We start from the raw sequence: 14,072 nt of genomic DNA, 5'->3' as shown, positions 1-14,072 counted from the left end.
AGACCTTTGGCATTTGTATCATTTGATCTCATCTAACAAGAGTTTGGAAATTGTACTCACTGGAGCAAACTGCTGGTCACTGAGATCTTCTTTCTCATTTAGGAATGAAAATCCCAGAACCTTTTCCATTACCTGGTAAGAAGTGGTAGGCATGTTGGAGAGGAGGGTGCCAGTTTGGGGGTGGGGCATGGACAGAGGCAGATTAAGGTCGGTTGAGGCCCCAGGCGCAGAAGAAAACATTGGGCCCCTTAAAAAAAAGAGACAGGAAAAATAAAAATACATGTTAACCATATTTTTAAATAAATAAAAAATTGCACATATGAAACCAAACTTGGCATCATTAGGAAAAAGTGTAAAGTTGGGGTTTTATGGGGCTCTTCAGAAGTCAGGGCCCAGAGTGTGCGCCTGACGTGCGCTCTCTTAAATCCGCCTCTGGGCATGGACATGGGGGATGGACATAGCTATCAACAGTAGACATGCAGGAGAGCTCACACACTTTGCACAAGATCACGTAAGTGAGTGAAGGACCCCACTCTTCTTAACTTGCCATCACATGAACATTCCTCAGGAGTTGCAGTTCAAGTGTATTTTTTCAGTGTACTTCCCATGGCAGAATTAACCTACCTTTACTATACAACCATTTCATGGTTATTTAATAAGTATGAGGCTCTCACTGAGGGCAAGGCCAGTAGGGACCTTGAGCTTTTATGGCCAGAGAAAATGAACAGTGACTCCTGTCAAGTTCCTGAGAAGGGCCTCAGAACTTACTTACAGGGGAGGGAAAAAAATAAAAGCTCTCAAACTTAATTTTTCCTGAGATGAGAAGTAAATAAACTAAGTGGGCATAACACAACCAGAGAGCTGTAGATGGTGATAACACTTCTCTGTGACTCAGAGTTGTCATCTTGCAGACATGGCTAATGCTTGTCCTGTTTACCTTATGGGGATACCTGTAAGGACTGTAGAAACACAAACACAGGGTGCCGGCCCTAGCCAGCACTTAAATCCTTTCTCCTGAGTTCATGTAATATTTTGAAAATAATTCTTAGTAGGTTTTGTTACGAAGAAATGATCCTGTGTTTAAAAAAATAGATTTTTGGCCTCCACTGAATTGCATCCATCCATTCAGTGCTCTGCCTTTCCTGACATCGCTGTCTGTGAACTTCATACTGTGTCCAGGAACAGCACGGTCACAGTTAATTACTCAAAGCACAAGAGGCCCAGCGAGAGGGTCCAGCTGCTCTTCCACATTCACCCAGATTACACTGTCAGACTGATTTGGCCACAACTTAGGAGGGAACTTCTAACAACACTGATGAGACTAGCCATGTGTGTACACACCTCTTCAGCTCACTGGGCCCGAGGAGCACAGCACTCTCAGAGGCACCTTACTAGGCAGAGCTTCCAGGAAGGTGGGGTGGACATGGACTGTGTAGGCAGAGTCCCAGCTTCATGAAGTCTCTCCTCTGTCATTTTCTTTTGGGTAACTTTGTGGTTTTTGCTTGTTTATTTAAGTCATTTTTTATTTTTCAATTACAGTTAACATACAATATTATATTAGTTTCAGGTGTACACCCCAGTGTTTAGACATTATGTATCTTACTAAGTGATCATCCTGATAAATCTCCTACCCACCTGGCACCATACATAGTTACTAGAATATTATTGACTCTATTCCTTATGCTGTGCTTTACCTCCCCATGACTATTCTGTAACAACCGACTTGTACTTTTTAAAAAAAAGATTTTATTTACTTATTTTTAGAGAAAGGGGAAGAGAGGGAGAAAGAGAGGAAGAGAAACATCAATGTGTGATTGCCTATCGCATGCTCCCAGCTGGGGACCTGGCCCGCAACCTGGCCTGCAACCCAGGCATGTGCCTTGACTGTGACTCTTTGATTCACAGGCTGGCACTCAGCCCATGAGCCACACCAGCCAGGGCCAATTTGTACTTCTTAATCTCTTTACTTTCTTTACCCAGCCCTCCCAAACCCCTCTCCCATCTGGCAACCATCAAAATATTCTCAGTATCTATGAGTCTGTTTCTGTTCTGCTTGTTTTACTTTGATTTTTAGTTTCAATTTTTGATAGATATGTACTTATTGCCATCTTATTGTTCATATTTTTTATCTTTTTTTCTTCTTCCTAAAGACCCTTTAACATTTCATGCAATACTGGTTTGGTGGTGATGAACTCCTTTACCTTTTTCTTGTCTGGGAAGCTCTTTATATGTCCTTCAATTATAAATGATAGCTTTTCTGGATAGAGTAATCTTTGTTGTAGGTTCCAGCTTTTCATCATTTTGAATACTTCTTGCCACTCCTTCCTGGCCTGCAAAATTTCTGTTGAGATATCAGTTGACAGTCTTATGGGAGCTCCCTTGTAGGTAACCACTTTTTCATTGCTGCTTTTAGGATCCTTTCTTTGTCTTTAACCTTTGGCATTTTAATTATGATGTGTCTTGGTGTGGTCCTCTTTGGGTCTAGCTTGTTTGGGACTCTGTGCTTCCTGCACTTGTATGTCTATTTCCTTCACCAGGATAGGAAAGGTTTTTTTTGTTATTTTTTCAAATAGGTTTTTCAATTTCTTGTTCTCTCTCTTCTCCTTCTGACACCCACCTGATGTGAATAGTGGTATGCTTGAAGTTATCCCCGAGGCTCCTTACACTATCCTCATTCTTTTTTTCTTTTTGCTGTTCTGACTGGGTCGTTTTTGCTTCCTTAAATTCCAAATAGCTGATTTGATTCCCAGTGTCACCTACTCTACTGTTGGTTCCTTGTAAATTATTCTTTATTTCAGTTAGTGTATCCTTTATTTCTAAATGGTCCTCTTTTATGGTTTCTATGTCCCTTTTTTCACCCTGGCTGGTTTGGCTCAGTGGATTGAGCGTCGGCCTGCGAGCTAAGTGTCGCTGGTTCGATCTTCCAGTCAGGGCACATCAGAGAAGGAAAACTCTGACTCCAAAAAACCTCCGCTGCCTTGCGGCATACCTCTTCAGGGGGAAGGCTAAGGGAGTAAACCCCGACAGAAAATCCGGAGCCGGAGTCCCTAAGGTGGTTTGACGTTGTAGTCAACACCGGCAACTCCTGCGGCGCACCTGAAGCCAAGCTGTATTGACTCCGTCTTTCCCTTGGACCCTTCAGCTGCGAAGAGAGGGGGGGTCTGCTGCATGGGCAACAGCAGACCCTCCATATCACCCTGCCCAGGCTCTGTAGCTTCAGCTTCACTGGAGAGGACACTCCAGCGTCATCGCAAGATGTCGATTCAACACGGGAGGAGACAGGTACCGTGTCACTCCCGAGTCGGACTGCACAGCCATTCTCGGCGGTGCAGATAGACTCTTAAGAAGCTACACCATCGTCTCTCGAGACGGATGGCTGCCGACGATGTCCCTTTTCATGTTGTTGAAGTTCATTTAGGAACAAAAGTGGTACAACTGGATGAAGAACCTGGTAATAAATTTTTTAAATAAATCATTCAGTTAGCTCAGTCTTAAGGAGTCTGGGGAGGACACCTGGGCTGAAAAGCTGCTGACCTCCCAGTCTGCAAGCCGACAGTGGGAAGTGCTGAGAACTTTCAGTGTGAGCTGCTATCACGGCTCTCTGGATCAAGCAGGGGAAAAGGTGCTTGGCCTAAACTGGAACAGTTGGCTTTCAGATGTGCCTGTCTATTTCTGAACAGGGTAGGAGCCTTCCCAGGCTGAGCTGGCTACTGGAAGGGAATCTACAGTCACAGGGATACCGTCATCAAAGAGCTGTGTATGAGAACTGCACAGCATGGGACCAGCCTTTCCGTGCTTCTCACTACACTCTCCATTGTCCTCAACAAATAGACTTGTGGGGACTGTTTTGTATTGTGCCCTCTCCTGGAAAGCTGGGTGTAGTGCATGTTTTTTTTTGGGGGCGGGGGGATCAAAACATTTACAGTAGTCAGTCCCTCTCTATATCGCGGTTCACTTATCGCGGCCTCACTGTATCGCGGGATTTTTAAAAATATTATATTATTTATCACGGAACTTTTGCTATATTGCAGGATTTTGCAGTACTGTATACATATGTTGTTAAAGTTACGTAGGTTTAAGAGTATAGAATATGTTTAAGAACATAAGTAGTGTTTATAAAAGTGTGGAAAAGGTTAATAAGGGAGTGGGAAAGGTTAATAAGGGACTGGGAATGGTTTATAAGTGTGTGGGAAGGGTTCAAAAGACTTCAAATATATATAAATACTAAAATAAATGTGAGGCTCCTACTTCACGGATTGTCACCTATAGCGGGGAGGGGGGGGGGATGTTCTAGAACGTAATACCCTTGATAAGCGAGGGAATACTGTACACTGAATTTCATTTAATCCAAGATAAAGACTGTTTTTGACATTTCAGAGACAAAGATATGGAATAGAGGAAGTTAGGGAACCTATAAAAGGCTAGAAAGAGACAACCAGGACTCAAACTTTTCAAGTTTTGTTCACTTTCTGTCACATGACACTTTCACCCAGATTTAGTTATAAAAAATACTCATCTATCCAGGGCTACTGGATTGGCATGTGGCTTCAAAGCTGTCAAAATATGGCTATATTATTAATATTTCAATGCTAGGCACACTTTTGGAGGTAGTATAGCATAGTAAATGGGAACAGAGGCTTCGAAAACAGTCATTGCACTACTGATCACCTCTGTTTTTTATGTAAGTTTTAAGGAACATCTGTATAATGTGGATTACTATACCTACCTTCTTAAGCAAATATTACTTCTGTTTACATTTTAGAATAGTCAAGAAAATATCAACAATCTGAGTAAAAATAATCTCATTTTCTTTTAGCTGATGCTTGATCTGCAATATAGAAAAAGTGAGAAATTTATTTTTTTAAGTATATTTTATTATGTTGTTACAGTTGTCCCAATTTCCTTTCCCTTTGCTCCCCTCTTCCAAGTACCCCCTTTCCTCCAGCAATCCTGCCCCCCTTAGTTTATGCCCATGGGTCATACATATAAGTTCTTTGGCTTCACCCTTTCCTATATTATTCTTAACTTCCCCCTGTCTATTTTGTACCAATCAATTATGCTTCTTAGTCCCTGCATCATTTCCCCATTTCTCCCCCTTCCCCCTCCCAGATGATAACCCTCCAAAAGATCCTCATACTTACGATTCTCTTCCTGTTCTGGTTGTTTGCTTAGTTGGTTTTTGTTTTTATTTTTTAGATTCAGTTGTTGATAGTTGTGAGTTTGTTGTCATTTTAATGTTCATAATCTTGATCTTTTCTTAAATAAATCTCTTTAACATTTCATATAATAATGGCTTGGTGATGATGAACTTCTTTAGCTTTACCTTGTCTTGGAAGCACTTTATCTGCCCTTCCATTCTAAATGATAGCTTTGCTGGATAGAGTAATTAATCTTGGTTGTAGGCCCTTGCTTCTAATCACTTTGAATATTTCTTGCCAGTCCCTTCTTGCCTGCAAAGTTTCTTTTGAGAAATCAGCTGATAGTCTTATAGACAACCCTTTGTAGGCAACTCTCTGCTTTTCTCTTGCTTTTAAGATTCTTTATCTTTAAACATTGGCATTTTAATTATGATGTGTCTTGGTGTGGTCCTCTTTGTGTCTAGCTTCTTTTGGACTCTCTGTGCTTCCTGGACTTGTATGTCTATTTTATTCACCAAATTTGGGAAGTTTTTCTTCATATTTTTTCACATAAGCTTTCGATTTCTTGCTCTTCCTCTTCTCCTTCTGGCACCCCTGATTCAGATGTTGGCACGTTTAAAGTTGTCCCAGAGGTCCCTAAGCCTCTCCTCATTTTTTCAATTCTTGTTTCCTCATTCTGTACTGGATGACTGTTTAATTCTTATGTTCCAAATAATTGATTTGAACCCCAGTGTTTTTCTCTTCATCATTGTTTTTGTGTGGATTTTTCTTTGTTTCATTTAGCATAGCCTTCACTTCTTTCCTTGTGTCTGCTATACTCAAGCATTATCCGTCAAGCCTGTAAGCATCTTCATCACCAGTGTTTTGAACTCTGCATCTGTTAGGTTGGCTATCTCCTCATTACTTAGTTCTCCCAGTGGAACCGTTCCCTTTCTTGAGCCATACTTCTGTCTCCTCATCTTGACAGGCTCCTGTGTTTGTTTGCCTCTTTGTCTTAGGTAGAGCTGTCACACCTGTTACATTTTAAGGGGCAGAGCCTTTGGTATTCGTCAGTACAGGGCGACCTGTTTCACCATGGTGTGGTGCTGTGTGGCGGGGAGAGATCTGAGGGGGAACAATGTCACTTGCTCAGCACTTGCCCCTTTTCCAGGCACTTCTCCCACTTCCGTATGGGACTGGCACCTCTCTAGCTGTTGCCCTGGCCGTCGTTCCAAGAGTGGATGGGTCTGCGGATGTTGTAGGACCATGGGGACCCTTTAAACAAGCGGACTCTGCTCGGAGACTGACAGTTTCTTCCTCCACCCCAACCCCCACTGGTTTGCACAGTCAGAAGCAATGAGGCTTTATTTTCCCCAGCGCTGAAATCACGAGCTGTGCAGTCTGGTGTGGTGCTGGGAGTGCTCCCCAGGTGTCTCTCTCAACTTTTTAAAATGTTTTGACTGTTTTTTCCGCTGGCCTGCTGCTGCCACCACCACACCACGTCCTCTCCCCACCGGCTCCACCCCTCCTACCTGTCTGGATGAATATTTCTTCTTTATACGTTTGTTTGTTGCACTTCCATGCAGCTCAATTTTCTGGAACTTCTGGTTGTCTCTAGTTTTGAGATAACAGTAGTTGTATTCCTTCTTAGTTGTGGAGGGAGACACTGTGTGTCTGTCTAGGCCTCCACCTTGGCCGGAAGTCTATTTTTTCTTAAAGGACCAAAGTTGCAAGAATTTAAGGCATCATAACAGAACATGTCACATCCAAATGCTTATATGTGTATGTGTCGTGGGGGCAACTTGACTCTTTCTTGCATAGTTTTTTTTCTACTGTGTGTAGAGAGACTATGCTTAGACCAAATATTTTATAAGGCCCTTATACTATCCTGAAAGAAGATTCATGTAAGACCTACCTGCACCCATAAAAAAATATAATATCCTAATTATAACTTACAAAACTATACATTTTAATATGAATGCCTAAGTTGTACTGGAAGACATAATGTAGTAGACAGATGATTGTATTTATTTGTGCAAATAAATTTGGATTTAAGAGAAGACTGGAAGCTATTCTATATAAGAAAATGAGTGAAGAAATAAAATGGCCCTGGCTGTTGTGGCTCAGTGGACTGAGCACCAGTCTGCAAACCAAAGCATCGCCAGTTTGACTCCCAGGCAGGGCACATGCCTGGGTTGCGGGGCAGGTCCCCATTTAGGGACCCATGAGATGCAACCACATTGATCTTTCTCTCCCACTCCTCCCTCCCTTCCCCTCTCTCTAAAAATAAATAAAATAGTGGGTACCAGATAGAAATGAATGTTTATTAAAACTACAAATATTTTATTTAGAAAAACGGTTTCAGTTCTGGGTCGAGCATTATAAATAGGTTTCTAAGTTATGTCTATGTCTGGCAGTGCATTTGAAATTTGTGTGGAAGTGGGTTGATTTTCTTGGTGCAAAAGTAGCCCTCTACTTCCACCTCACCCTTGTCACAATAAAAAAATACCGACAAATTTCCAACTGTCTCTTCGAGGGCAACACTGCCCACCCCCTGGAGAACCACTGCTCTATAGTAACAAACTACTGCATGAATACATCTGCCCGTCCACTTCCCCACCTATATTTATGTAACTGCGTGTTTGTGATTATAGCAAAGTAAATTGAAAAATGAGTTGAAGGCTTTTATAAAATTTACTGGCTATTTCTCTTGGCCTCACTTATGAAACCCGAGTGGTGATCCCATTTGGATACTTCCACACAGTCCTCCCTTGTAGGGTCTAAGCCAGGTATCTGAATTAAGGGGGCTGTGAAACAGATTTGAGATGGATGGACTTCACTGTTCCTCTCCACTAGTTCAGATGAAAGGGAAACCGTATTTTCCGGAGAAGATTCTATATATGAGGGAAAAAATTAAAATTTTTAATGAGCTTGTAGGGCTCAGTGTTTAAAAGTGCAGCTATATTCAATCATATAGTTAGCTAAGAGTATATGCATATGAAATAGAAGATACAAAATTAACCCTACCTTGCCCATATATATGCAAAAAATGGGAATAGAAAATTGCCAGTAATTTTAAGAGAGCTTGAACAAAAATTATCTTGTCTACAGATATTAAAAGCCCATGGAATCCTAGATAACAACCTCGATCAGCACACCCTAATGATATACAGGGTGGGGCAGTAGGTTTACAGAGCATACAAGTTTATTCTTGAACTACTGTTTTCCATACATACAACTGTAAACCAACTTTGCTCCACCCTGTATATGAAAATATGGCCTGAAATCTGTAATGAGTGGTATTTATTTGAAAATTGTTCCTGGTTAGAAGTATTTCAGGTAAGTTTCTAACTCAACTTGAAAGTTTTCATTTTCAGGGTATGTGGTATAGGTGGATGAACGTGATGTTAAAAATGCCATTTGCCAATGACTGTGTTCTCATTAACAGCTCCAGCGCCAGCTCCAGTTCCAGGTCCCAAAACGCACCCCTCGGCATCCTCTGGCAAAATGCTCCTTCCACTGTTTGGAACATTCGTCGTTTTAATCAGTGCTTCTACTATAAATCTCTTTGTTGCTCTGTAGTCTGATACATTCTTTATTAGTTGAAACACACTACATGGATCTGACAGGAAATGATCAAAAGGACTGTTGTATTTCTCACTTGTTGGCCAGTCAGTTGATAAGATGAAAACTGTGTTATTCTCTTTGCAAATTCAGAAAGTTCACCCAGTTATATTACAGAATCACTTTCACTTATTTGTATATTAATCTTATGATTGCAAAAAACCCCACTATATTTCTGATTGAATTCAATAAAAGACTTTAAGATTATTAGATATTTCGGTAGAATGCCAATACTAAAATATTCATTGTTAATGATTAACATGAATTTAATTCCTGAATTACAATTTTGGGTGCAGGGGATTCTTATTTTTCAGTTACAGTTTACAACTATGCTCATTATTCCGTAATTTGTTTCAGATGTACAGCATAATGGTTAAACAATTGGTTATTTTAAAAGTGGTCACCCTCATATTTCAAGCACCCTCCTGTCCCTAGTTATTATTGACTATATGTCCTATGCTGTAATTTACATCCCTGTGACTACTCTGTATCTACCAACTAGTACCTCTTAATCCATCACCTTTTCCACCCACTCCCCCCAATTCCCCTCCCCTCTGGCAACCAGTAGTTGTTCTCTGTATCTATGAGTCTATTTCTTTAGATTCCACATATAAGTGAAATCATATGGTATGTTTTTCTCTGGCTTATTTCACTTAGCATAATACCCTCTAGGTTCATCATGCTGTTGCAAAACTGAATTAGAATTTTAAAGATGTTCTACTCATCTTTGAAGGATTAGACTTTGACTTCAAATAGTTATCATTCCCACAATATATGAACACCTTGTACTTCTGTAAACACAACAGTTTACCAAGGGTTCCACAAACATAATTCCTAACTGGAATCTCATGTTAATCCAGGAAGGTAGACATAACTCTGTATGTATGCTAAGCAAGCAAAGAAAAATAAGGTTATACAGTATAGTAACTTTTCCCTTTAAGGCAGCAGTTCTCAACCTGTGGGTCGCGACCCCTTTGGGGATCAAACGACCCTTTCACAGGGGTCGCCTAAGAACATCGGGAAACGCATATAATTACATATTGTTTTTGTGATTAATCGCTGTTTTAGTTACGGCTGGGGGTCACCACAACATGAGGAACTGTATTAAAGGGTCGCGGCATTAGGAAGGTTGAGAACCACTGCCCTAAGGTATTATGGTGGTTGAATAGAGGCTGATTTAGGCATGAGGCTTTGGTAACAGAGTTGTTCACTTTGCCAATGTTTCAAAAAGAACTTAGTCACTTTCAAAGCTACAGGAAAACTACATAAAATCTAAGCTAAGTATTAGGGGTCCAGTGTGCTTTAATCCCACCCGTTTTCTCTTCATGGTCAGAATTCTGAGTAGACTATCCACAAGAACTGTTAGTCAGTTGAAGACTAACATAGAACTTCTATAAATTGTGCTGGAGAATACAAGTTCATGCTGAGGCCTAAGTGGGCCTTTTCTCTTTCTACTCACCACAGATCTGCCTTGCACATGCAGTACGTCAGCAGTGGGCTCAAAACTTAGGAGGCCCACTGGGCTCTCTCTAGGGGTATTTATCTTGTGAAGTTAGGAACTAACAGTATCAGAACAGAAAATATGAGTTTAGAGGAGTGACCATGGTGTGTGTTAGTAGATTTGTTTTTCATGGAATGTGGCTCATTGATTAACAATCCTTATCAGATCAACAACTCTTCCTACAGTAAAAGGGTGTGCAGAGGGACAGACACATTCCAGAGTTGGCTATAGGATGAAAGTGCCTGTCTTCTTTCTGGTCCAAGGAGAAAAGCTTATTTTCCAGCATTGTTGGAATTGTAACAATGGGTAGCAAAGCATGGTGAAAGAGGGTGGTACAGAGAATAGTATAAGTTTGCATGCCATAAACTTGGCAAGAGTGGCTGTAGACTTCTAGCAGCTATCTTGGATATAAAAGTTTTAAAGCCTCAGTCTCCTACACAATTGTGACCTAGCCTGCAGCTGGACAGAAATTTTCAGTGGGATCTCAAGGGAGGGCCTCTGGGTATCCAGTGCCACACATTCCTTACTATCCCCAAAATAAACACAGCAGCAAGATTCATGCCAAAGCATCACAGAGAAATGCAAAGTTAAAGCAGTTCCAAAAGGGGCCAACACGATGCAGCCCAGGTATGTAATTTGTAGTAAAATTTTACTTAACTCTTTGTGAAAGACTGTTTCACATTACAATGTCTAATTCAGGTTTTCTAGTGTTTTTAGATATTAATGATATATTAGGAAATTCTCCATCCTAGATCTGAAGTTTTATTTGCCAAGTCAAACAGCATTGATGTATTTTCTTTAGGAGCGAAAAAATCAGACTTTAAAACCAGGAAAGACTAAAAGTCTTGAATTGTGATATACATGAATGGTCCTTCTCCCAGAGCCAAAGAAAGCACCAGACGTAATTATACAAAAGTAATTATACTCCAGAATTTTATTTGTTTTCATCTTTTTTAAAAATAAAAAGATTTAAAAAACAAAAGTTGGTGAAAATGATAAAATGTAATTCTGTTATATCCTAATTGCTTAGGTGTGTTCTGTAAATTTCAAATAAGTAAAATAATATAAAAATATAATTTCAAATCTTTATAGAATGAAAAGAAAACCACATTAATCATTAAATACTCTTGGATTTTCTTTACTCCACCCACAGATGAATTCACAAATATAAAAACTGATGTACATTTCTATTCTGAAGTTCAAATCTCCAAGGCAAGTAATACATTTTATGTGCAAAGTAGATATTGCATATTTACTTGCTATGGAAAGCAGAGAACAGGCTCAATGGAGAATAACCATTAAACACTGATTATTTTTCAGAAAAATGCTGTTGTAAAAATGTACAACAGTACATTGTTGGTAATTAGGTAATTCTCAAAGTAATTAACAGCTTTTAGATATATATCTATCAAAGGCTGTCTTTGAAGAGCTGTGAAGTGACTTATTTAAAATCTGAAGATCAATAATCTGTCAGTAACCTTCTCAAAAACCAAGCCAGAAGAGGATTTTCTTTCTTTTTTTCTCCATGTGGTCAGTTTCATTCTTAGGGAAGGCCTGATGTAGCAAGAAGATATATTTCACAGACCTTTAACACAAGTTTGTGATCTGTCAACTAAAGACACCACCTCTGATGTGGATGGTTTCATTCAATCCATGTTCTACCAATTTTATATCTTCTAGATCATCTTTTATGATGCTAATCAAGTGGCTGAGGCCTTCCTGTTGTTGTTTCAAATGCTAGAAGGAATTAAAAAAAAATTAATACATTACTCTATAAACTGCAAGCTACTCACAGGAAAAAGCACTATTTTTTCACTATTTTACAAGCAATAAAGCACAGTAGATGCTCTAAATAGAGTGGGCATACACATTTATCTTTTGCTAATACTTTTTATATGACCTACAGTAAAATACATACTGTAAAAATAAAATCAAATGTAATGAACATATCAACAGAAATTTTACAGAAGAGGCAGATGTTTTTCAGATTCTTAGCAACTTTTGATAGCCAAGGGGTATATTAAAACAATGCAAGAAGGTACTCAAATATAGATGACTTAGCAAAATGATTCTGAAACAGAATTTTCATGTTTTGGAGTACAATGTATATAGCGATGATAATGGTGATAATTACAATTGCTAACATTTTTAAGAATCCTTCCCAGGTGTTAAAGCAATTTGAAGAGCTTCATAGGTGTTAACTTATTTAAAATCCTTTTTTTGGGCAGCTTTTTGGGAACCATTATCATCTCGCCTCTACACATAAAGAAACTGAGGTGCAGGTAAATAACTTGCTTAAGAACATAAACTAGGTGATGAGCCATGATTCAATCCCAAAACAATATACTGCTTTTCATAATTTTAGATAGGTGTTTATATTATTCTCCATTTTAATGCAGTCATACACTCTTTAATACAGTTCTTTATTCCAATATGCTGGAATCTTTCTCAATTTTATTGCAAATATTTACAATGGAATATAATTGACTGTATGTATAGTTTCCAAGAACCTAGGAGCCAAACTAGTTTTTAATGGCATAAAATGGAAATATCCATTCTAAAGCACATAATAAAATTAGAATTGTTGATGACATTTAAAAGCACCTAAAATCCTCAGAGCCATGCTAACAGCCTTACATATGTTCCAGAGTTGACTGTCTTAAATCATTTTCTTTAGACACAGTCAATGGTTGGACAGCTTTCATTAAACCAATCTGTATTTATACTAATGAAAAGAGATAGAGCAGTACTTCTAGTACAACTTGTTCATACTATGTGAGTCTTAGACAAATAGCTGGAGGTTCTGGCCACCCCAACCTTCACCCAGGACGCCTGAAGGCTGAGGGGATCAATCACTCTACATACTTATAGTTTACATGGCATACTAGCTGGGAAGATATAATATAGAGCAGTTACTTCTTAAACTTCAATGTGCATACAAATCACTCCGTGATCTTGATAAAATTAAGTAGTTCTGGAGTAAGGGCAGATTCTGCTTTTCTAACGACCTTCCAGGTACTGCTGCCACCTGTACATTGAGTAACAGGATCTAGGAAACTTTGTTGCCTCTATTACCTCTTTATCCATTTTTGAGGGAGATGGGGGAGAGAATGATTTACTTATTTTTTTTTTTTTTTTATGGTAAATATACCTAACAAAAAGCCCATTTTAACCCTTTTACATGTACAATTCAGCAGCATTTACATTCATGGTATGAAACAATCACTACCATCTACCTCTAAAACTTTTTCATTTTTCCTAACTGAAATTCTGTGCCTATTAAAACACTAAGTCCCCCAACCACCATTCTACTCTATGAATTGAACTACTCTAGGTACCTCAGAGAAGTAGAATAAAAAAATATTTGTCCTTTTAAACTGGCTATTTCACTTGGCATGTCTTCAAGGTTCATCCATGTTGTAGTGTGTCAGAATGTCTTTCCTTTCTAAAGGTGACTATTCCACTGTATGTGGATACCACATTTTACTTGCCCATTCATCCATCTATGGACACTTGGATTATTTCCACATTTTGGCTATAGTGAATAATGCTGCTATGAACATGGGTGTACAAATATTTTGAGTTCCTGGTTTCAATTCTTCTAGGTATATGCCCAGAAGTAGAACTGCTGGATCATATGGTAATTCCATGTTTAAGTTTTTAAGGAATTCTTTTCCACAGTGGCTGCATCATTTTACACTTCCTCCAGCAATGCGCAAGGGTTCCATTTTCTTCACATCCTTGTCAACACTTTTTATCTTCTAGGATTTTTTTTTTTTTAAATTTATTATAGCCATCCCAATGGACTGTGAAGTGGGGCATTTCCTTTT

At 39.2% G+C, this 14,072-nt stretch overlaps 2 protein-coding genes across 3 annotated transcripts in view; one reads left to right on the top strand and one right to left on the bottom strand.

Moving 5' to 3' along the window:
- Positions 1–8,948, top strand: part of ART3 (ADP-ribosyltransferase 3 (inactive)) — a 30,028-nt gene extending 21,080 nt beyond the window's left edge. The window contains exons 9-10 of the mRNA XM_090266741.1: positions 103–135; positions 8,566–8,948. Coding sequence (XP_090122867.1) covers positions 103–135; positions 8,566–8,699 — 167 coding nt within the window. The 3' untranslated portion in view covers positions 8,700–8,948. The remainder of the gene's footprint in view (positions 1–102; positions 136–8,565) is intronic.
- A 2,365-nt stretch (positions 8,949–11,313) lies between these two features.
- NUP54 (nucleoporin 54) overlaps positions 11,314–14,072 on the bottom strand; it is a 28,084-nt gene continuing 25,325 nt past the window's right edge. For both annotated transcript variants that reach the window (XM_090266739.1, XM_090266740.1), the window contains one exon: positions 11,314–11,979. In XM_090266739.1, the coding sequence (XP_090122865.1) occupies positions 11,851–11,979 (129 nt within the window). In that variant the 3' untranslated portion in view covers positions 11,314–11,850. The remainder of the gene's footprint in view (positions 11,980–14,072) is intronic.

Source organism: Furipterus horrens, unplaced genomic scaffold (genome assembly GCF_987537825.1).
Source record: "Furipterus horrens unplaced genomic scaffold, mFurHor1.1.pri manual_scaffold_2, whole genome shotgun sequence".
Classification (NCBI taxonomy): Eukaryota; Metazoa; Chordata; class Mammalia; order Chiroptera; family Furipteridae; genus Furipterus; species Furipterus horrens.
This window is presented reverse-complemented; position numbering and strand designations above follow the sequence as displayed.